The sequence below is a fragment of the Ictalurus furcatus genome, chromosome 13, assembly GCF_023375685.1.
Source record: "Ictalurus furcatus strain D&B chromosome 13, Billie_1.0, whole genome shotgun sequence".
NCBI classification, from domain to species: Eukaryota; Metazoa; Chordata; class Actinopteri; order Siluriformes; family Ictaluridae; genus Ictalurus; species Ictalurus furcatus.
This window is the reverse complement of record NC_071267.1, coordinates 12,080,819-12,103,997: the sequence shown is the minus strand read 5'-3', so window position 1 is coordinate 12,103,997 and position 23,179 is coordinate 12,080,819. Positions and strand designations below refer to the sequence as shown.

At 36.5% G+C, this 23,179-nt stretch overlaps 4 protein-coding genes across 5 annotated transcripts; 2 read left to right on the top strand and 2 right to left on the bottom strand.

Moving 5' to 3' along the window:
* Positions 1-8,260: 8,260 nt before the first annotated feature.
* On the top strand, positions 8,261-10,381 carry zgc:163057 (Hemoglobin subunit alpha-D-like). The gene is made up of 3 exons (XM_053640366.1): positions 8,261-8,640; positions 8,777-8,987; positions 9,159-10,381. The coding sequence occupies exons 1-3, from the start codon at positions 8,549-8,551 to the stop codon at positions 9,285-9,287; spliced, it is 432 nt and encodes a 143-aa protein (XP_053496341.1). The 5' UTR covers positions 8,261-8,548; the 3' UTR covers positions 9,288-10,381.
* An 817-nt stretch (positions 10,382-11,198) lies between these two features.
* On the top strand, positions 11,199-14,497 carry hbae5 (hemoglobin, alpha embryonic 5). 2 transcript variants are annotated; one of them, XM_053640365.1, is made up of 3 exons: positions 11,199-13,220; positions 13,335-13,542; positions 13,855-14,497. In XM_053640365.1, the coding sequence occupies exons 1-3, from the start codon at positions 13,126-13,128 to the stop codon at positions 13,981-13,983; spliced, it is 432 nt and encodes a 143-aa protein (XP_053496340.1). In that variant the 5' UTR covers positions 11,199-13,125; the 3' UTR covers positions 13,984-14,497. The 2 variants fall into 2 exon arrangements, with proteins under 2 accessions (XP_053496340.1, XP_053496339.1); XM_053640364.1 differs by having other exon boundaries at positions 11,199-13,542.
* A 1,744-nt stretch (positions 14,498-16,241) lies between these two features.
* Positions 16,242-18,285, bottom strand: aqp8a.2 (aquaporin 8a, tandem duplicate 2). Its single transcript, XM_053640413.1, has 5 exons — positions 17,682-18,285; positions 17,451-17,577; positions 17,101-17,315; positions 16,727-16,861; positions 16,242-16,596 (listed from the first exon to the last, which is right to left on the bottom strand). The coding sequence occupies exons 1-5, from the start codon at positions 17,933-17,935 to the stop codon at positions 16,554-16,556; spliced, it is 774 nt and encodes a 257-aa protein (XP_053496388.1). The 5' UTR covers positions 17,936-18,285; the 3' UTR covers positions 16,242-16,553.
* Positions 18,286-20,019: 1,734 nt separating this feature from the next.
* Positions 20,020-23,047, bottom strand: aqp8a.1 (aquaporin 8a, tandem duplicate 1). Its single transcript, XM_053640412.1, has 5 exons — positions 22,608-23,047; positions 22,194-22,320; positions 21,684-21,898; positions 20,506-20,640; positions 20,020-20,358 (listed from the first exon to the last, which is right to left on the bottom strand). The coding sequence occupies exons 1-5, from the start codon at positions 22,862-22,864 to the stop codon at positions 20,316-20,318; spliced, it is 777 nt and encodes a 258-aa protein (XP_053496387.1). The 5' UTR covers positions 22,865-23,047; the 3' UTR covers positions 20,020-20,315.
* Positions 23,048-23,179: the final 132 nt, after the last annotated feature.

Sequence of the window (23,179 nt, the reverse complement as noted above, 5' to 3'; positions counted from 1 at the left end):
ATGTATAAAGCACCAGTACAACCACAAAGAGGAAGCTGCCTTGTACATGTCCTGTATGGACTTCACTTCCAGTCCAATTATACTGAAATACAGTACACTCTTAGAACATTTAGAACCCTTGAGGGTTCTCTGGTTGTCCATCTAAGGTAACTCTACAGCAGAGTGGGGTTTTTTTGGAAGCCAACAATCCTTAATTATCTAACAAACCTGTAGAGAACCACTGATGAACACTTTCTTTCCTAAGAGTACCTATACAGTATATTCAGTGAAAGAAAGACATCTAAGCGACAGCTGGAGGACACATCTAATCTTTGAGTTAGAAATGGCTTTCATTAAAATACTAATACATAATACATAATCCTTTGACATAACAAAATATAGACAGCTGCTTGATTATAGTTCTGGTTCTCTCTTGTCAGTCATGGCTCACATGAGCAACCTCCTGGTGCATGCGCAAATAAGTTTATTTGGTAGAAATTAACACAAATTGTGAAATTTGAGAAAATGTCCGGGATTCGGCTTTAGTTTCATTATCATGTGCTTATGGTCTAATACGGCATCATGTGTGCACATGTCTGCATTGCTTTAACCCCTCTCTGTAATTCCCGCCTTCTTGCACACCAATTGGTTGATTATAAAAAGCTTGCAGCAGCTATTGGCCAAATTCCTGCATCTCAGCCATAAGCTTTCTCTGCGAAGGTGAAGTGCTGTTGTGTAAACGCCATCAAACAGCAAATGACAGCTGTCCTGAGTCGAAACAATGCCCATGGCCATATAAAATCATTTTAATTGCATGTTATCACATTACCTCATATTACATGGTCATTCAAATGTGTAAATGATGGCAGATGGTACACTCGTGGCATCTGATATTTTATTTTATTTTATTCCATGGACATTCAAAAGAATGTAGGAAAAACATTAAAAGTGGGCAGAGTGAAACCAAGTGTATTTATATATATTTATGTGATGCTAATAATGTGCCTTTTCAGTGTATTAAAGTCTACATTCATAGTAACACTGTTTTGAACGCTATTAAGTATATGGTGCTTTGTATACATTATGTAGGATCAAATTCCTATTTGCCTCACTGCCAACTATCACAATAGAGGGGATTGTGAATACAAGTATTTATTTATTATTTACTCCATCAGAGAGTAATATTACTTAACACCTATCATGTGACCTTTGCAGAGAAAATATGTGGCCCTAGTAAAAATGCGCATTGATTTAATGGAAGTGGCTTAAAAGGTTATTAAAAACGTTCGATAACAAGCGGCGATGGTGTCATATTCTTCATGAAATTGTAATTTATAATGAAAATGTCAATCTACTGTGTTGTGTAAGTGATACGTGGGCATAGCTGGTTGCAAAGCTTGCTTGTGCAACACTTCCTCCACAGTAGGTAGACCTGGTGTGAAATTATTTGATTCTCTGAAGATGAGTAATGTGTTGATTGTTTACCCAAATAGAGAGAATTATTGCTCTTCCTGCATGTTGTCATAAATCCTAGTGAAATGTTCGACTCCTCACATATTTACAGCGAGAATTATTTTGGATTAATACTGCCTTTCTTTAACAAGTAAATGTGTGTGTTTGTGTGTGTTTGTCTGAGCTTGTGTGTGTGTCACAGTATGTCTATGTCTATGTCTATGTCACAGTATGTCTATAATGATATAAATGATATAATGATATAGCACTCTGTGTGTGTGTGTGTGTGTGTGTGTGTGTGTGTGTGTGTGTTTGTTGGGTGGGTGTAAGGAGTAAATAAGTCATCAGCCATCACAGTTTTGAAAACAGACATATTCACACTTTTATTATGACAAAACATTGTAAAACTGATGATATAATTTGGCATGATTGTGAATTTTTGTGAACTTCTGCATGCTACATGTAAGTATTGATTGTGCGCAGGTACAGCTCTTTGGTGGTCGATAATTTGCTGCATAATCATTTACTTGCTAACCCACATCCTTCCTGCTGGAAGCCACACAATGCTTTGCATAAGTCAAAAGTGTAATTCAGTAGTGCTCTCCTCAAGACACAGTACAGACTGCTCACAAGCCTTCAGCAACTATGAATCATATTTAATCGTTTCACAAAATATAGCCGCAAAAAACTTTAGGAATTTTACTTAATTTAATCTACTACTTATCCATCATAGCTGCTGTCTTGTTTCTAAACTACAATCAGCTCCAGAATGATTGGCATCCTTGGTTAAGTGAGGTTTAAAAAACGAAGTTATGAATGTCTTGTGGTTATTTAGCTTGATCTTGCACTGAAAATCTTGCACTTGCTTGCTGGATCCAATTCCCACGAACCTATTTAAATCGTGCTTCGATGTTTGGTGCCCTACTATCCTCAGCATTAAAATGAATCATGGAGACTGGGTTCATTCCAGCAGTACTAAAGACTGCTGCTGTTACACCTGTACCAAAGAAAGAAAATGTTTCCGTGGATGATTTCAACAATTTTCGTCCCATTACAAATCTTCCGTTTTTGGCAAAAATACTTCAGCGTGTTGTTGCCTCTCAACTATGTAATCATCTTACAATTAATAACCTCTTTGAACCCCTTCAGTCAGGTTTTCGTAAACTTCACAGCACTGAAACGGCGTTGGTCAAAGTTACCAATGACTTGTTGATGGCCTCTAATTGTGGCGCTACATCCATTCTTATTCTTCTTGATCTTAGAGCTGCTTTCGATACTGTGGATCATGGTCTTTTACTTACCTGCCTTGAAAGTGTTTTTGGTGTGTCTGGGACTGTTTTAAACTGGTTTAAATCCAATTTTACTGACCGTTCCCAGTTTATTTCTATGGGTGGCTACAGGTCTGACACTAGCTCTGTGCTCACTGGTGTTCCTCAGGGTTCAGTTTTAGGCCCTCTACTCTTCAATATTTTTCTATCTCCACTGTGGCATCTGCTTCGATCGCTTGGCCTCCATTATCACTTTTATGCTGACGATACCCAAATCTACATTCACTCAAAATCTGGTGAAAACCTTGATGTTTGTTTTCTTTCTGAATGTATTTCTGAGATAAAAACATGGATGAACAATAACTTTCTGTGCCTGAACAGCGGGAAAACCGAAGTTATGCTTATAGGCTCCCGTCATCAAATTCGCAAAGCTGGTCCACTGTCTCTGTTTGTTGATGGCTCTGTTCTAGAGACCCAAAGTAAAATGGGGAACCTTGGAGTAATTTTTGATACCAGCCTTACATTTGATTTTTTTTGTTCAGAGCACTGTGAAGGCATCCTTTTTCACCTCAGAAATATAGCTAGACTGCGCCCAATGCTAAACTTCTCTGTGGCTGAAAAGCTGATTAACTCATTTGTTGTCACTCGGTTGGATTACTGTAATGCCGTTTTAGCCGGAGTTTCTAAATCCACAATTAACAAATTGCAATATGCTCAAAACTCTGCCACCAGGATCCTGACTGGGACCAGGAAATGTGAACATATTACTCCTGTTTTGGAGTCCTTGCACTGGCTCCCGGTCAGGTTCTGTGTCGATTTTAAGATCATGATGTTGACATACAAGGCACTACATGGCTTGGCTCCGCATTACTTATCTGGTTCATTAATCCCATACACCCCAAATCGCAGACTACGCTCCTCACAATGCAATTTGTTAACTGTTCCACAAACCCACCTAAAATCTATGGGTGACAGGGCTTTTTCTGTCTATGCTCATTCACTTTGGAACTCTCTTCCTCCTGAACACAGGGAAGCTCAGACCTTTGACATTTTTAAAGCTCTACTTAAGACACACTTTTTTAAACTTGCATTTGACTGCTGATGTCTTTTTTATTATTATTTTATAATTATTATTATTAATGTTGTTGTTGTTCTTATTAACTTTTATATGTTTTATTTTTCTGTGTACTGCTTATTTTTTGTACAGCGCTTTGAGAAGCTGCTTTTAAAGGTGCTTTATAAAATAAAGTTTATTGTTATTATTATTATAAATATGAGAGAAATCTAACCTTTGATTGAAGTCAATTTATTCTAAGAAAATAAAACCCCTCTTCCAAAAACAGATTCTCCTAATAAGCCTTCAGCAGTAATTAATCATATTTTATTACCTGGGAAAAGATCATTAGACAACAAGACACAGGCCTTGACAAACTCAAAGATAAAGAGAGGCTAGATGAGATGACTATAATATCAATGAAATGGAAATTATTTAATATATTCAATCCAAAGAAACCTTGAATTTATGGATAAAAAAAAATGTGAGCAACAATCTTATAGACTGGAGCTAGACACCATCATTGATGCTTTTTTTATTTGCTCACCTACCGTTCATTAACGATTTGCTAAAATATGACCTTTATCTCAGGTTAATACTGTTATAAATTACATTCAGATGTACTATGCCAGTGCTCAGGTCAAAGGCTGGTCACACAACATGTGTAGAATGTATTATCTAGTAGTGAATGAAATAGGATCACATCATCCATTCATCCATCCATCTTCTACCGCTTACTCCTTCTTCAGGATCACGGGGGAACCTGGAGCCTATCCCAGGGAACATCGGGCACAAGGCGGGGTACACCCTGGACAGGGTGCTAGTCCATCGCAGGGCACACTCACATACACACTCACACACCCATTCATACACTACGAACACTTTAGACACGCCGGATCACATCAGTGATAAATAAAAACCATACTATTATCATTTTGTGTCTGTATTAAATCTGATAAGTGAGCAAGGCAAAAAAGGGAAACACAAGCAAGTATTGGGCATTAATTTAACTTATTTAATTTTTATATTTTATTTATTTCATGATTTAAAAAGCATCTTATAGGATTTGTCCTTTGTAATATGGTTGTAACAAAAAAGCTCACCACTGCCACCTGTTGATCAACGTCACAACACAAGGAAAATAGGTTAACGGAAATTACCACCCCTGGCAATAATTATGGAATCACTACACTTAGAGGATGTTCACCTGGAGCTTTTTACTTCGTAGCACATAAACAAATCATAGATATGACACAAAACTTTTGTTTAATAACTGAACATTCTGGCTTCGTGAAACATCTCAAACAAATTAAATGAAGCTGTTTCAATTAACGACATTTTTTCCCAGATCAATTAGAGGAAAAAAATTATGGGATCACTCAATGTTGAGGAAAAAATTTGGAATCATCAAAAAAAACCCAATCTCAATTAGTACTTTGTAGCTCCTCGTCTGGCCTTTATAACGGCCTGAGCTCTTTGAGGCAAAGACTTCACTAATGAGAAACAATATTCTCCATAAAGCTGGTTCAAACTTTCTCGAACAGCAGGTGATAGATCAGCTTTACAGGATGAAGCCTGGTCATGGACCAATTTTTTACATTTCCACCAAAAAAGTTCAATAATATTGAGATCCGGACTGTTTGCTGGCCATGTCACTGTTGATCTGCCTTTCCTGAAGAAAAGCTTGAACACTCTTTGCTCTGTGGCAAGATGCGACATTATCATCCTGAAAAATGACTTCATCACCAAAACTATTTTCTATCGATGGAATGAGAAAAGTATCCAAAATTTCAATGCACTGATAGTTGAGGTCTATCCTGGTCCTTTACCTGACATGAAACCCCATATCGTAGATGAGTGGGGGAATTTGATTGTTTTCTTCAGGCAGTCTTTATATATTTCATTAGAACGACACCAGACAAAAGTTCCAGCATCATTTCCTTGTCCAGTGCAGATTTCTGATTCATCACTGAATATCACTTTCAGCCAATCATCCACACTCCATCACTGCTTCTCTTTAGCCCACTGTAACCTTGTTTTCTTCTGTTTAGGTGTTAGTGCTGGTTTTCATTTGCTTTTCTGTCCATAAATCCCATTTCATTCAGCCGATTTCTTACAGTTCTGTCACAAACATTGGCTCCTGTTTCCGCCCATTTGTTTTCCATTTGTTTTGTTGTGCATTTTCTATTTTCAAGACATATTGCTCTGAGTTTTCTACCCTGATATTTGATGTCTTTCTTGGTCTCCCTGTGTGTTTTTCTTTTATAACCGTCCCATTTTGTTTATACGTGCACCAAATTTTAGACGCAGCTGACTGGGAACAACCAACATCTACTGCCACACTCCATGTTGGATTTCCATCTTGAAGGAGTTTTATAATCCTTTCCACTGTTTTAATTGACATCTCTCTTGTTGGGGCCATGTTTCATTTCAAAAAGTCCAAGGTTAAGGTCTTTAAGCACTCTTTTAATGTCGGGAAGCACTCTATTTTAACTGCAGACTAATTAGCATTTTTGGATTTGTGCTGGTATTTATTTTAGAAATGCACATTAAAGGTGATTCAATCATTTTTTCCCCTCTACTTAATCTAGGGAAAAAAAATATGCCATTAATTAAAATAATTTCATTTAACTTGTTTGAGGTATGTTTCACAAAGGCAGAATGCTCAGCTATTAAACAAAAACTTGTTTTGTGTCATATATGTGATTTGTTTATTTACTGCAAAGTAAAAAAGCCGAGTGAACATCCTCTAAGTGTGGTGATTCCAAAACTTCTTTGCAAGAGGTTGTAGAACATCATGGAGTACATCCTTAAGTAAGACTTAAAATAATATAAAAGGATAAATTTTAGATTTCAAGTATGCAACAAGCTTAGAAATTAAACCTTGTGTCCTGAATGTTTTCCTAGCTTGTGGACCTTGTTCATGTTCAACATTGCAGTGTTTTTTAAAAACCAAATACCATAAAAAATACAGTTTTTAAACATTTCTTAAACCTATGATTGATTTCAAATAAAAAACATAATGAATGCTTTACATATACTTACAACAGCTTGGAATCGGTTATAAATATCTCATATCATACATTTTCTATATTAAGACATAAAAAGACATAATATACTTTTCTTGCTTTTTTTCCTTATATCATTTGAAGAATTTGTGCTAAATTCACAGTTCATTTTTCCTATAATTCCCGAGAGTATGGTAAAGTGAACACACACAAAAATCTCAAATTCAAGTCTTGTTGACCATCTTCGATTTTGTTAAAAAACTTTTTTTTTCACTAATTCTCCTCCAAATTTGGCTCACATCATCTTGAGACCTGTCTAAACAAATGCTATAAAAAGAAGTCTGATATTCAAAACCATTGTCCCATAACGGACTGGTGAAACTACAAATCATTCTTGAATTCCTTTACCTATAGTTATGGCTCTGCTTTCCAGTGATTGCTTTATGGAACAATTATAGCATGTATGTCCAGTCTGGGTGCTTGGCCCCTGAAAATGCTGCTTGTGGATTAAATTTTTTCTCTCTCTGTTTTTCTGTTTCACTAGGCTATGTTGGTCAGACCTTGGGAAATAAAAAAATAAATAAATAAATAAATAAAAATCAATAATGCATCTGGTAAATAAAATAATAAATTGAATAAATCAATTATTAAACATTACATTTTAATTTTAGAAGTTCATAATAAAACAAGTGTAATTAGCAATGAAAACTCCTAGAGAATTTTCTTAGACGTACTGCATGCAGAAGGTTTGTTAGAAGCGGTTAGAAGTACAGAGCACATATTAACAATCAAACACCTAGGGACACTGACAAGTGACAAAAACTCTAAAAGAGATCCTTAATGTTTTATTACAAGTTTACAATCCAGTCTTTTTTAGGATCCTTCTTTGGTGCTGAGTCATGAGTTGTTGAGATATTTGTGCTGGGTGAGGCAGTAGAGGGGGCAAGAGCAGAGCTATGGGTGATTACTGCAATTTCCACCATCTGTTCCTGCTTGAACCTCTGATAAGAAAGCAAAGAGACTTTATCGGCCTACAGTGCGTGTGAGCCTGTTGATCCCCTCCCGTTCTGTTACATTGTGATAGGTCAAAACCTTGGCTTACATACCATTTGTTTCACTTATTCCTTCTTGGATATGGTACTAACAAAAGCTTATAATGATATTGCACTAACAGGCTCTACACAAATATGGAAATATACACTACACAACCCACAACGCTTTCTTCATTGAAAGAATTGACATCTGACCTAATTGCACTTACAGAAACAAAAGTTTCCTTAAGAGTTATTTAGACAGGTAATAGTTCTCGCTCTCTAATACTGCTTTACTTGGAACCTTTTCTGAAATAGAAACCCATGTATAAAGCAGCAGCTTCTCCAGTTTAATATTCTTACATAATTATTAGCGTTATCAAAAAGGTCTCCGGGTTTGTTTCGGATTTTCTTGGAAAAATCTTAATCAAACATCTTAAATTAAGAGATTTCTTTTCATTTATCGGACACTTATTGGCTGGGTTTCAGGTTACGCCCCTTGTAATGACGTAGATGCCGCACAGTGACGTCACTTGGAGCTTACCGCCCAACAGCACATTTTCTAAACAGTGCGTGGCATTTATACCTACTGGATAAATGTAGGGAATATACTTTAGAGTTTGGGGCACTGTCAAGATGGTTAAATGACAAGCTGCCCTTTGCGCAATAGCTAATTTATTTAAATAATAATATATATATTTTCTTCTCTCACGTAGTACTTTATATCAAATTGACCACACGTCTTTACTGAACACAATGCTTTCAGCGCTCGAGAAACAAATACTTATAGACCTGTGGCACAAACTGATACCAGTGGCAGAAGATATTGGAGGTGAAGCACTGTACAGGTATGATTACACACAGCAGGTTTTTTCCTATTCGGTAACCTACTGCAGCATGTTGTCTTGTGTGATTAATTAATTCTCTCTCTCTCTCTCTCTCTCTCTCTCTCTCTCTCTCTCTCTCGTGTTTCCACTCTTAAAGAATGTTTACAACGTTTCCCAAAACCAAGACATATTTCGGTCACCTGGACCTCAGTCACGGTTCTGGGCATTTGCGCTCTCTCGGGAAGAAGATTGTGGTGGCCATAGCGGAGGGGACGACGCACATAAGCACTCCACTTTTTACCAGCAGTCTGGGGTACCTCAGCAGATATCATGCCTATCAGCTGAGAATACATCCAACCAATTTTAAGGTTCAGCTCAGATCGTGTTAAGTTTGTGCACTACACGTGGATCGGTCATAAATCACACTACATTTTCCAACAGCATTCTGCTGGCTCTTTGTTTAGCTTGACTACTGTTTAGTTCATTTCAGAATTGCCATATTAAGCAGCACTGAAACTGAATGAAACTTCTTTCCACAGCTGTTTAATCACTGTATGCTGGTGACTTTAGCTTGTCATTTGGGGGGTGACTTCTCTGCTATTGAACACGCAGCGATTGACAAGTATCTCTCAGCTTATTCAGCAGTGCTGGCCGAGAAGTTCAGATAAGGAAATGTCCTCAAAAGTATCCATCATCATCATCATCATCATCATCATCATCTCTTTCCAAGATTCTAACAGGAGACCAAGGTTCATCAATACACTGCAATGTTTTTCTTTATTATTCGTTATGTAATTAATGATGTAAATAGATTACTGTTGTTAAATTAAATACAATTTAATGTCGTTAAAATGGTCATTTTTGTTATTTGATAAATAAATAGAATAACTAAAGGCCATCCCTGCTGATATAAACAATACAAACCATCACATAAATTCTAATGGTTTCCACTACAAATACCATTATAAACCATCAGCTAACCATTAAAACCATTACCATTCTAAGTCCTTAATGGAATCCACTAGACATAACATAGAGGGCCAATTGAAGGCAAATTACCAGTAGGGACCCACAGGGACCATTAGTACAGTTTTCATTGAAACCATTAAAACCATTAAACATTCTATGAGGGTTTCTATTGTTTGTTTGTTTTTTTTTAACAGGGATGGCAGCTCTTACCTTAAGTGCGAGAAATGCGTCACTATATCCAGCCATAGCTATACATATACGACAATTTTAAGTCAGGCCAAACCTGTCTGAATTTGAAAGGACGTTTAAAACCCGCGACTTTATCTCCCTCTAGCGGTAGAATATGCAAAATGCCGGCCTGTTTATATCAATTTGAATCACTATGGACTATTAACAATGTTTATATTTTTAAACTTTTTTTTTAAACCCTAAACATTTTTTATTTAATTAAAAAGTATGTAACACAGTGCACATAAAGAGAAGAGTCTGCTTAAAAAAACCAAGCCACTAACGTAAAGAACAGCGCCATATGTCTCAAAAAAGGTAAATGTCAGTCAACTCCAGAATTAAAAATTATTATATTTCCAAACAACAGTGGTGGTAGTAATTGTGTTTGGTAGGCTATAGCTCAACAATAAACAATAAACAATAAACTAAAGCATAAAATACAGGAGAACACAACATGTGCAAGTACTGTCCATTAATTCTGATTCAGAAAGTGCAATTTTGGTAGAAGAGTATGTGCAAACGACACAATAGTATAGAAAGACTGAAACCAGTAGCAGCAGTAGTGATTGAACAGTAATAAATATGAATGTACATTGATCTGAGTTAGTAGTGCAGATTGAACAGTGTTAAAGCATAACCTGAGCAAATATTATAGCTGTTTTAAATAAAAAAAAGAATCAAGAATTAGTGTAACTTTTAACAGCTATTTTGTAGAGAATAAAATCAATAAGCATGTTCCTGTTATGGTCAACAAAGTTGTAGACACTTGTAGAGGATCTCAGACACTCCTCCATGCAGAAAATTTAAGCTGCTTTATATGCTCAAGTTTGCACGTTGACTCTTCTCTTTAATTCCGAAAAAAGATGTTTAATTCAGTTTTAATAAAGCCAGAGTGTGAAATGGCCATTGAAAAAAAAAATAGTTTTCCTCCAACTATTTCTTTGTTGATTTGGATGTACATGTATATTTTGTGTCAATGTCTTATTGAAAGAGACATTCACACCCAAGTCTTAATTTTCTGGGTGTGGTGACCAGATTTTGGGTTAAAATCTTCTAGTGTTTATAAGAATTCATAATGCCATCACTTTTCACAGCAGTAAAGCAGACCCAAAGTATCAGTGAGCTACCATTATATTTTTAGTGGGCACCAAAGTGATTTCCAGAAGTTGGTCTGAAAGTCAGAAAGTTATGTTATGTTCTGTGTGCAAAATTTAAGACCCTCAGACTGTTACATGCAGGAAATTTTAAGCCCCTGCCAGTACCTCATAAGCCTTGCCCCAAACTCTAAGTGGATTATGTAACAGACATCCCAACATCAGAAGGTAACCACTGGTTGTGGTAGATCAGCTCTCTAAAGGATGTTGTCTGATCATTCTTCCAGGTCTCCCCACTGCTCCAGACCACTGAAGCCTTCTTTCAACATGCCTTCCATAGATTTGGCCTATACCTGAGGACATCCTCCAATGGAAGAACTCAGTTCACAACACAGTTCAGTCTTGAGGACATTCATGGAGCATTTGTGCATTATTGTGAGCCTCATGTCTGACCATCAACCTGAGTCTCATGGTATATCCATAGTTATTGCACAGACCTGCAGGGTCACTGGTGTTTAATTTCTTACCTGGGCTGTGTATGCCCAGAATTCACTCATTCATACCTCATTTAGACTCACACCATTCCAGTGCTACCAACCACCATTCATCCCCTGTAACTGACACAATGACTGGTACCAGCAGTCGATGAAAAGTTCACACACAGTGGGGAGCTATGGGAATATGCATACATTCACTTAGAGAGGGCTCTCAGATGGCAGAAGACACAAGGTAATCGCCAGGGAGGCTCCTGAAGACAACCTTCAGCTGAGAATTCTGTCCAAGAAACCATCACCCTGCTACCCTGGACCATTCAATCTTCCATATCAACTGCGTGAACTATAGACTTCAGCTTCTTATTATGTTGGCATCTGTCATTTAGTTTTGCTTGAAACATACAACTGTGTGTCAACAGCATAACAGTGGAAGCTAGTACTATGTTTAAAAATAATTACACCCAGAGGTAGCACATATGGGGGGAAATCAGTGGCAGTGGTCAGAAAAGAACATTGTGGAACACCAAACTTCACCTTTGTATGCACTGACAAATCCCCATTAACATCAGTCAGATCAGACCTGATCCAGAAAAGAGCTGTTCCCTTAACTTAAAAAAAAGTTATCTAGTCTATCGAGAACAATATTGTGACTTACAGTATCAAAAGCTGCATTAAGATAAAGTAAAAGTTGGGCAAAGAGGTGTAAGAGATCTTAAGTCAGGTTTTAACTGATGTTGTGATAACTGCTGCTTTAAAATATATTGCTAAACCCAAGGGGTTGTTTATTATAACCAATAGAAACTTTATTTTACCACAAATTTTTTCAGACTCCGGCCATTGCATGGCACATAAATAATCAAACTGTGGTTCACTCTATATTTATGCATTATTTGTTAAATTATGTTTAAATCTGTTTTAAACACTATATATATTATGTATTATTTATTAAATTATGTTTAAATCTATGCTTTAAACACTCAAACACAAACACACAGAGCTCCAGAGAGCTCTCTCTCACTCTCTCTCACTCTCTCTCTCTATCCATCTGCTTGGAATAGGCTGTTTACTACATTCTGTGTGTGTGTGTGTGTGTGTGTGTGTGTGTGTGTGTGTGAGAGAGAGAGAGAGAGAGAGAGAGAGAGAGAGAGCACTGAGAGGAATAATTTTGCATGAGTTTTATTACGATGAAAGCAATTATTAAAGTAGCTTTTAGCCATCTCAATGAGACAAGCTCACAAGCCTCCCAGAGCCTAATAATAAGTAGGCAAAAAAAAAAAAAATTATTTGGGTGTGGTTAGATCTAATTTTATTGCTTGGACCAATTAACGAATTCATAAATCTTTTAAAAATCAAACCAGCCATATATGAGCCTAATTACAATCCTTTATGCTACAACTTTTATAACAGAATGTTCTTTCTCCATTTAATTTCAAATTAAATTAGACATGACACTTTTTCCATTCTATATTTTGATGCATAACTATAGCTAGCATTAGACTGGTATGTTTTATCACAAGCGGTTAAGAAAAATGTATGAAGTAAATTCTGATAAAAATAGGGGGAAACAAACCTCTGGCACATGGTCAAAGCACGCACGCTCCCTGGAAGTGTTTCAACTGCGTAAGTCAGTGCTATCTTGGGTGGGACTGCTTTAATACAAACGTATAAAAAGAGAGCTAGTGGACAAACGAGTTAAGATCGACAGGACACATCGACCAAACATGAGTCTCTCCGAAAACGACAAGCAAATGGTGAAGACCCTGTGGGCAAAGATCTCCCCCGCTGCTGATCAGCTCGGGTGTGAGGCCCTCTCCCGGTTAGCCACTTTCTACACTTTCATCTTCCACCTTCATCTTCATCCACACCTGCTCATTGATGTGTTGTTTCTTGGTCTTGCAAATGAACTCCCCCCTTTTCACTGTTATTGCAGAATGTTCCTGGTATTTCCCCAGACCAAGACCTACTTTGCGCATTGGCCAGACCTGAGCCTGGGCTCCGATTCAGTGAAGAAGCATGGGAAGAAGGTCATGGATAGTGTTGGAGAGGCCGTCAATAATATCGATAACCTTTTTGGTGGTCTGAGCAGCCTCAGTGAGCTTCACGCATTTCAGCTTAGAATAGATCCCACTAACTTCAAGGTAAACTCATTATTATTATTATTATTATTATTATTATTATTATTATTATTGTTGTTGTTGTTGTTGTTGTTGTTGTTGTTGTTGTGATAGGTTACTTTTGTTTTTCTGTGATTTAAAGTAGTATTGTTGTTTTGATGTCATTTAAAAATAATGATAATGACAATAATCAGATAATAATCAGGTCTACATACTTTTTAGGAATAAGCTGTCATATTTTAATATTCATATTTGAATATTTAAACATTCTCTTTTGCATGTTTTGTTTAGTATATCCCAAATTCTAAGCTGTTTTGTCATCTTACATCATTTCAGATCCTGTCCCACAACATCCTTGTGGTGATCGCCAATCGCTTCCCGGATGATTTCAGTGTTGAGGCGCACCTGTCTCTGGAGAAGTTCTTCGCCAGGGTGGCGCTCGCCATGTCTGATAAATATCGTTAAAATATGAGCAGCATTTACCCAATTTACATGCATTATGCTGTGGAGTGATAGCTCATTGTGGTGAATAATAAAGCTAATCTGGGGAAATTAATGTGTGCTTGTTTTTTCCCACTGTTTTAAATGTGTAAATGTAGTATGGATATCTACAGTAGTTTTGTTCATTTTTGAAGGATTAATAAGTTTAATTCTTGACTAAATGTGCCTATGATGATTTGCAGTTACACTGCAGATTCCCATATACCTGCCGTAAAGATAAGCTTTAAAGAAAGAGGGAATTAAGGTAAAGTGAATTTTCCTGTATTCTCTAAAAGGGTATAAGAACTGTACATTTCTTTGTGTTTTTAAGGGTTTTACCCTCGACAGGGTAGTACTACAGCTTTTTTTAGTTTATTTTACTCAGAAAGGTGCATGTTGTGTACCTTTAAACTAATTTACCTTAAATCTATTTTATATCCACGTTTCCAGATGAAAGATACAGCACTTATTAAAGGTACAAAAGACATGAAGGTTCTACTGCAGCTACAAGGTACTGTTCTGTACCAATTTCTTCTGAGAATATAGGACACAAGAAAATTATTCTTCAACCTTTGTAAACTGGACTATCCCAGTAACGAAGCACAATGAAGTAAGCTTGATCTAGTGTCCCTATATGTACTTTGTAGTCCATATAACTGCATTGATTTCTCAGTAAAGAACCTCGACCATTCTTCAGTCTAACAAATGCTAGGCTATGTAGATATTCATTGTCTTCATTAATTAGCCTGTACACTAGGAAACGTAATTGGGGTTTATCACCAAACTACTTGAATGAAATAAATTGGCCTATTTAGGCAAATTAGTGCGAGTGTAATTAAACATGCACACACCGCGCTACACGAGTTTATAAAAGATCATTCAAATAAAAGCTGCGCGTTAAACGCAGCTTTCCTCCTTTAGAAGCGTCAAATAGTGAGGACTGATTATATATACTTTCTTTAAAATTCTTTAAAACGTTTCTAGTTATAGCCTACCAATTTCAAAACATTAAGGTTATAAACACATATCTTAGCCTATAACCTACTAACAAAACTTTTTATTAGGCTGTATAGTGAATGTAGGGAATATGTACACAAAATAAAACTTGCATCATTGACCAGCGTTAAACTTGTGAGTGAGTTGATAAGCATGTGATTATACGCTATAGTAGAGCCTTACTGAGGTTATGCTGTGCTCATGCGCAAATATATCGCCTGGTAATTTTGCACATGATTTGCACAGGAGAGATTGGGCTGTTATTGCGACCCCTCAGTTTTTATGATTTTGGTCCACAGTTTGTGCTTTGGAGGGTGTTTCTTAATTTGCAGCATGTTTGTTTGTTTGTTTGTTTATTTATTTATTAAAGCTATTTCATAATGACACGGTTTTGGTAACTTTGTTTCTAAAGATGTAAATCAGTGAGGAATAGGAAAGTATGATGCAGGGCAAACTTTATTTATTTATGTATTTGCCAGCTATTTGTATATTTGGATCTCTAGAAGCCAAGACACAGGGGAAAAAGGGAAATAGGCACAACAAATAAGTTTTATTGAATATCTATTCAGTTACATGTACCCTATATTGCCTGAATAATTAAAGATAAAATGTATAGGCTATAGAGGCATATTTGCATTAATTTGCACATGAATTTGTATATAAGAAGAACTAGATAGAATAAAATAGAGATAAAAATAAGAATAAGATAGAAACTAAATAGAGATGAATAGAATAGAAGCAGGTCATTTGTGTATATTTCCGAATATGCAGTTTAACGAATGCTTTAACTAAATGTTTAACAGAAAAAGTTCTGCATCTAAATTTACAGACAATATATGGATGTATAGATTTCCTCCCTAAACACCCCGTATGATTGTTGTATGCTGTGTGTGCGTGAGCCTGACTATCCTGACAGATTATAGTTACTGATATGAGCTCATGACGCCTGCGAGGTACAAAACGCGTATGTGCTGCCTCACACGTTCACTATCTACTGCTTAAAACTGTGCTGCTCTCATATACGCACATCAAGTGGAGGAGATCCCACCCCATAAACAAACAAACAAACAAACAAACAAATAAATTAATAAATTTAAAAATGTATTAATTTATTAATTTAAAAAAATCTAGTCTTTGGGTGATGTTAAAATTAAAATGTTTATTTCAGAAAGGATTTTACAAAAAGGTCTGTAAAAATATAGTTACTTATATAAGTTCCTTTGAATTTGTTCAAAAAAATCGTCCTGTGCTGTTATAAAAATGTATTTATTTCAGTAGAAAATTCATCATGCAAAATTTTAAGAATTTCTTCAGTAATATCCTTATAATTATCACTGGAAGAGTTAACTAAGAGTTAAACAACACTGTACATTTTCTTCTGTTTAATTTCTTCTGTATTGTTCTTTGCAAAGTTATATTATTATTAATAATAATACAATACACTTGGGAATATATAAATTCAGCTGGCCATATGACCACTTCAGCACTCTAAGACATCAGCACTGGTGAATGTTGAACAAACAGTCTTGTGTTTTTTAAAGGTTCCTGTGATAGTGGCATCATTTCATTATAACTCGAATCTTCTCATCGCCAAGCAGCAGCCTTAAAAGATTTGAATCATTAATTAGAAGCAATACTTGAAATATAATATAATGAATGTATTTTGACCAATACCATAAATGTGAAAAATGCTGTAATGATCAGCCTTAAATCAGCTAGGTCATAGACTCACCTTACAAGGGCTGCAGCTATTAAACCTCCTCCAATAGGGCCAACCCAGTATACCCAGTGATAATCCCAGTGACCGGCTACCAGTGCAGGTCCCAAAGCTCTTGCAGGGTTCAAACAGGTGCCAGATACATCACCTCTGAGATACCAAACACATGATCATCTAATGTAAATATACAGCCAATAAAACCATTGAAGCAGTTTTCCTACTGATTATTTGAGCCTATTTGCTCTCATAGTATTTAAAAGTCTGAATGATTTGGTTTGGTTAATCAGTGCATTCTCATCCACACAAACAGTAGAGAGTATTTGAATGGAGACTATTATTGTGCATAATAGTGATAAAACTGTGAAAATGAAAGATTGTTCTTGTCCTACCCTGCCAGGATGTTGACAATCACAGTGCAGCCCACCAGGAAAGGTACCATGGGACTCTTGCTTTTCCCATTTACTGCCCCCAGCAGCACCACCATAGTCACCAGACAGGTCATTGCCATCTCGGCAAAGATAGCACCAGGTACTTGTTCATCTGAATGTAGAATGGTAAAAGCTGCACCAGTGGCATTTATGTAGTTTTCCTTTGATGTCATGAGCTGGAGAACATATAATCATTTTGATAAGCCTGTTTTATTCATAAATATGTCACAACTGGCTAGTTGATATAATTTCAAACTTTAAAGCAATTGCATCAATGCTTTGGAAAACTTATATAAATCTAATAGACCAACCTTTGACATGGCAGCACCAAGCAATCCTCCAACAAGCTGGCTGATAAGATACGGGATAACCATTGCTAACTGCATTCCTCCACATAAGAAAATAGCCAAAGTAAATGGTGGGTTGAAATGAGATCCACTGTGAAGCCAAAAAGTTCTTATTTAGAACTTAGTACTAACATATACACAAGTTTCTCAGCTAATGTAAACACAGAAATAGAAATAATACCACAAAAGCACTACCTGATCTCTGCCATACATGCCACTAGTACAGCCACTGCCAACCCGTGCACCAGCGCTGGCTGCAGACGACCCACTGCCTCAACATTTTCAATCACTGATACACAACCAATGAAGACAAAAAACATAGTCCCCACAAGCTCAGCAATGCATGGCTGGATTATTCTCTCAAACCTGTTGGCTGGTTTAGCTGACTTTCTGAACTTGTCTTCTGAGGACCTGTTTATCTCTCTAAGCTCCACTTTCTCTTCTTCCATCTTTGCAGATGTATGTTGCCGTTTAACTGCTTTACTAAAAGACCAAGGAGTAACACACTAGCAACCTCTGTACTGGCATATATAAATAGCCCCACTTTACTATACTAGGCTGACAGAGTAGATAGAGTGTTATTACTTTGACCCCCATCACCAGCGTGACTGGATATAACTATATACACATTTATGCCACATTTGCAGAAACGTCAAACATCCTGGCCGGAGATGAATGGCAATGAGCTCGTCCTATCAAGTCCCAACCAACAAAACATATGGGATTCTGTAGGTGTAACTCTGAGGATATTCAGATCAGAGGGAGCAAAAATGCCGTAATTCTGTTGCTGGTTCTGTGCTATTTATTAAATGAAAAAATATTTGTCCAAAATCTGATTGCATGGCATTCACTCTGCTTTTTTTTTAATGCTGATACTGGAACATAAGTTTATTAAAGGACTGAAGAAAAATTCCTACTTACATCTATGGTATGGTATATACAGTCTGTTTCAGAATTACTGGCACCCTTGGTAAAGAAGGGTATAAGAAGAAGTTATGAGAAAATATCTTTGTATTTAGTTAGCTCAATTTCACATTGAAATATGAGATATTTAACTTTTCATTTAAGTAAATATTATTTAGGAAAAAAAAACACTTCAAAAATGTATATCTTTTAACAAAACAACACATCACAATTATTGGCACCGATGAATTTAGTACTTAACAACACTGATTTGTCTCCTCTAAAGTTTGATGAGACAGAAGAATACAGAGTAAAGAATCTGAGAGCACTCCTCAATACAGAATCTCCCCACATCCTCTGGGGTCCTCTGTCCTCTTTTGTGGACTTTTATTTTCAGCTCTGCCCTCAGGTTTTCTATGGGGTTTAGTTCAGGGGACTGGGATGGCCATGCCAAAAGATAGAGTCTGTTATCATTGTGTGAATTTGTGTGTACATTTTATAGCTGTTGTCTGATTTATGAAGGTCATAACACTTTTTGCATCATTTCAGTTGTGCATTTTGTAATCTTCTCCATGTTGCTGAATGACTAAGGGAGTTTGGCCTCCGTGTCACCTCAGGTTAACTTATAATACAGAAGTACGAATGTGCTTCAGTTATATTTTGTTCATAAGAATTTCTAGGAGTGGCAACAATAGAATAACAGTATAATATGGGAGTCCATCTCTTCAGTCAATATGTATATTGTACTCTTCTATAAGCAGCAAAGACAGCTATGGAAATATAATATAATATTAATATTATATTCATCCAGCTATGTCAAAGAAAGGATATATGATCCTATTCACATTCTGCATTCAAAACACAAGCAAAACACATTTAATATATTTGCTTCTGGGTAATTAAAAAACTCATGAACACAGTTTAATACGCAAGGCAAATGTGCAACAGAGAGTGGTGAAAGGTATTTTTTACTCAATTTAATGTCTTGCATTTTTGTATGCTAGAGCAAAGTGTGTCCACAGAGAATTTTCACCAAGAGGTAATAACATTTATCTTATTTTTAATCTTATCTCTAATCTGGAATAATTCATTACTGCAGACCTTTTTTTTTTTTGCTTGAAGACATCAGCTAAACACATGCAGTTGGTGGCTTTGTTTTTTTGTTTTTTTTTTTTTTTTTTAACAATAATGCAGTTGTTTTTTTCAAAACAGAAATTCCAGTAGGAACAAACCTATGGATATTTACTTTCTATACCTCCTGAGACCACTGTATCACAGGAAGTGGCATATAGAAACAAGTGCGCTTGTCATGTCATATATTGTGTAAGAAATTGTTTGTCTAGGCAAACCACCATAAAACCCCTGTGCATGATATTTGCTTATCAGTTTGGCTCACTGCCCAACTTTGTGTTAACTTTATCACTTCCCTCATTTAAGATACTGCATAGCTGAAATAATCCATTGAAAATGCTGATCTTTGATCTGAATTATGAGGGTTGCTGAATTTTGATCTCATAATAGTTAGAGCACTCACCTGATACTGAAGTATAAAATACAAGGTCACCAAGTGTTTTTTGACATCACCTTAAACTTCTCAAACTTATGCACAAGGAACAATTTTATCTAAATTGTTACCAAACAAAAGCAAAAGGTTTTATTTTGTACATGATTTTTCACTATTTAGGAAGATACAATGTTAAACAAGTAGAAGATTTGTTTTTACAGCAGATGAAATAAAATACAGCTTTATACAGTTAATATGCAGTTGTTAGCCTGTTACTGTTAGCTTGTTTGAACAGTAATGAAGAAAAAACAAACAAGACAAACAAGGTAAAATTAGTGAAACTTTCTACATAGCATCCTTAATGGCTACTTAATGGCTAATCAAAAGTATGTCATGAATGACCCTCATAAGCCGCAGCTCTATTATTTAAATACAATGCGAGTCTTCTTGTCGCCCATCAATAACCTAGAACAAAGAACACACAAACAATTAATTACCTCTTAAATCCATAAACAATAACACCAGGTTATGATATTCATGTTTAGTTTTTTTTTTTACAGAAAAATCTACACATTTTGACCAAGAAGTTGGACCAAGTGTGGTGTCCAATACCTGATGATGCTGACGGTGAGCAAAGCACCAATCATAGGTCCAATCCAATATACCCAGTGATAGGCCCAGTGATTAGCCACCACCGCTGGTCCAAAAGCTCGAGCTGGATTCATGCACGCTCCAGAGATCATACCCCTGTGAAATAAATATCAGTCAGTCTTATTTAAATAAACTTGCTTTAGGTATTGAGTAAGCTTTTGTAACTTTTTTCCCTTATCTGAGGTCACATGACATTTATTAACAAGCTTTAAACTAGTACCTCTACTATTAAACCACTATATTAAAGTCATATAGATTTTACCCTAGTGCCACAATATTTAAGTGCTTCTCTATTCCCCTCAGCTCATTACTAACCCCTTTATTAGAGCTTGGAGAACACTAATATGTTCAGTAGACAAGGAGTTCATGAGCAGTGTTGGGTACATTACTCAAAAAAGTAATCCACTACAGATGACTAATTACTTCTTTAAAATTGCAATTTGATTACATTACTGATTACTGCATGTAAAAAGTAATCAGATTACCAATTACTTTACTTTCAAGTTACTTTCAAAACCTACAAAAATACACTACAAAAAAGTTGGATTTATCATAAAATTTGCCCTGGGTGTTGCTACTGCTGTAGGACTACCAGACCGATAAAATATAAAACATTTCTAACTAGGCTAGTTTGGTGTCGCTAGCCAAGGGGAGGCACAAGAAAGCTATGGGTTTAGCTGCTACAGTGCCATGCAAAGTACATTATTTTTCCTTACACTCTGCTCATATCATGTTCACATAAACTGGAACTCATATAGACATTTACACACCTTGTTTTCCTGCTCAGCATGAAAGGATGTTACTGTTTCAGTTTCAAGAAAAGAAAAAGAAAATAATTTTCAAATGCCCAGGCCAGGTTTCGCCCCCGGCAGCCGCGCAAAACATGATTTATTTAAAAAAAACCTTTTACTTAATATTGTTTTCTTAACAATAAATTTTAATGCAAGTAACAATTTTATTGACATCAGTAACTGTAATCAAATTATATAAATTTAAAATTTGTTTTATCAGAAAATGTAATTAGATTATTTTGTAATGTGTTACACCCAACTCTGTTCATGAGTAAGACTGGGACACTGATAAAATTAAAGGCAGTATATGCCCAATATAAACCCCCTAGTGGGTAAAAAAAGATCTACCCAGCCAGGATGTTCGCTGTCACTGTAAGGCCGATGAGGAAGGGAGCGTACTGGCAACGTGTCCTCCCATTCACAGCCCCCATGCTGACCACCATGGTCAGGAAGAGAGTCATCACCATTTCAGCCACAGTAACAGCTCCTACATCAGCGCTGCTACTGATAGCAGTGAACGCAGCTCCAGATGCATTACTGAACTGAATGGGTGGGGAGATGGCCTAGAACAAACAAAATAACTTTCATAAAAAACATGCATTAATGCATGCCTTAGGGAAAAAGACATTAGCTGTCAAATAGACATCAGCTGGTAATTTATGTACTATAATACACGATTTAGTCATATTTTTACTAATGAATCTTGAAAATTAATAAGACTTTGAAGTATTATAAGAAAAACTGTTAGAATGATAATTCATAGCCTATTGGTATTGATTAAATTAAAATCACCATTAGAATAAAGACTATATCAGCATAATTATAGCATGAGTACTGAACAATACTTATTAGTCTTACTTTGGCAAGACCAGCCCCAATCATTCCACCAAATATTTGTGCAAGTACATATGGAACAAGAAGGATCAGCTCCATTCCTCCCACAAGGTACACACACACCGTCACAGCTGGATTAAAGTGACCCCCACTAAGGAAAACACAAATTGATCACAATCACATCTTAACACTCACAGTAAATTACAGAAACTGTACACAAGCCTTCAACCAATCCTATTTTAAAGTAAGTAGTTTTGTAAAACAAAATTTTACATTTTGTTAATCATACAAAATAAAGGCTCCATCTTATTAATATACTAAATGATACATTTCATAAAGTAGTATTGTTATTTAAAATTCTATTGTTCATTAAATAATAAGTTAATTACAAGAATTGAACAAAATTCCTAAAAGTACACTGAGCTCTAAAGTCCTGACCTGATCTCTCCAAACACTGCAACAACGATAGCCAGGGCCAGTCCATGTGCCAGCGCAGGCTGAATACTCCCTGTGATTCCCACGTTGCCGATGACTGAGATGCAGCCTACAAATATGAAGAGAGTGGAGCCGATAAGCTCGGCCAGGCAGGGCTGTACATAGCGCTCGAAGAAACCCATTGGGGCGGCCTGCTCTTTCTGACACTGGACAGTCTCTGCACTGGCCACGGTAAAAAGCTCACACTTGGACTCAGTCATGTTTCTCTACGGTAACTGACTGTCCATGTGTCCTCCAATCTCACGCTGATAAAGGTGCATGTGAGGGAGGGAAAGAGGGTGAGGGAGGGAGGACCAGGCATCCCCCCTCCTTCCTCCTCTCACCCATTCAATAGCCACAGAAACCACCCACTTGTGCAGGGCAGTAAAGAGTCTGGGGTGATGGGCATAAGATTATGGATGGATACTGTTTATCTACGACCATCATATCTGTGACCATAAAATTTTATGACGTGACGCACATGACGTCCAAATCAATTCGTAGATGCAATATTTAGCACCTATCAATCACATAGG

What these genes read in the sequence shown, in the direction of transcription:
- zgc:163057 (XM_053640366.1), top strand. Translation starts at nt 8,549, where the DNA reads ATGCTTTCAGCGCTCGAGAAACAAATACTTATAGACCTGTGGCACAAA. An exon ending in GGAGGTGAAGCACTGTACAG is followed by an intron (nt 8,641 to 8,776) that starts GTATGATTACAC and finishes CCACTCTTAAAG; the next exon opens with AATGTTTACAACGTTTCCCA. An exon ending in TACATCCAACCAATTTTAAG is followed by an intron (nt 8,988 to 9,158) that starts GTTCAGCTCAGA and finishes TTCTTTCCACAG; the next exon opens with CTGTTTAATCACTGTATGCT.
- hbae5 (XM_053640364.1), top strand. Translation starts at nt 13,126, where the DNA reads ATGAGTCTCTCCGAAAACGACAAGCAAATGGTGAAGACCCTGTGGGCA. An exon ending in TAGATCCCACTAACTTCAAG is followed by an intron (nt 13,543 to 13,854) that starts GTAAACTCATTA and finishes ACATCATTTCAG; the next exon opens with ATCCTGTCCCACAACATCCT.
- aqp8a.2 (XM_053640413.1), bottom strand. Translation starts at nt 17,935, where the DNA reads ATGGAAGAAGAGAAAGTGGAGCTTAGAGAGATAAACAGGTCCTCAGAA. An exon ending in GCATGTATGGCAGAGATCAG is followed by an intron (nt 17,578 to 17,681) that starts GTAGTGCTTTTG and finishes TTGGCTTCACAG; the next exon opens with TGGATCTCATTTCAACCCAC. An exon ending in ATAGCTGCAGCCCTTGTAAG is followed by an intron (nt 16,597 to 16,726) that starts GTGAGTCTATGA and finishes AAATCTTTTAAG; the next exon opens with GCTGCTGCTTGGCGATGAGA.
- aqp8a.1 (XM_053640412.1), bottom strand. Translation starts at nt 22,864, where the DNA reads ATGACTGAGTCCAAGTGTGAGCTTTTTACCGTGGCCAGTGCAGAGACT. An exon ending in GCAGTGTTTGGAGAGATCAG is followed by an intron (nt 22,321 to 22,607) that starts GTCAGGACTTTA and finishes TGTTTTCCTTAG; the next exon opens with TGGGGGTCACTTTAATCCAG. An exon ending in TTGGGGCTGGTCTTGCCAAA is followed by an intron (nt 21,899 to 22,193) that starts GTAAGACTAATA and finishes TGTTTGTTCTAG; the next exon opens with GCCATCTCCCCACCCATTCA.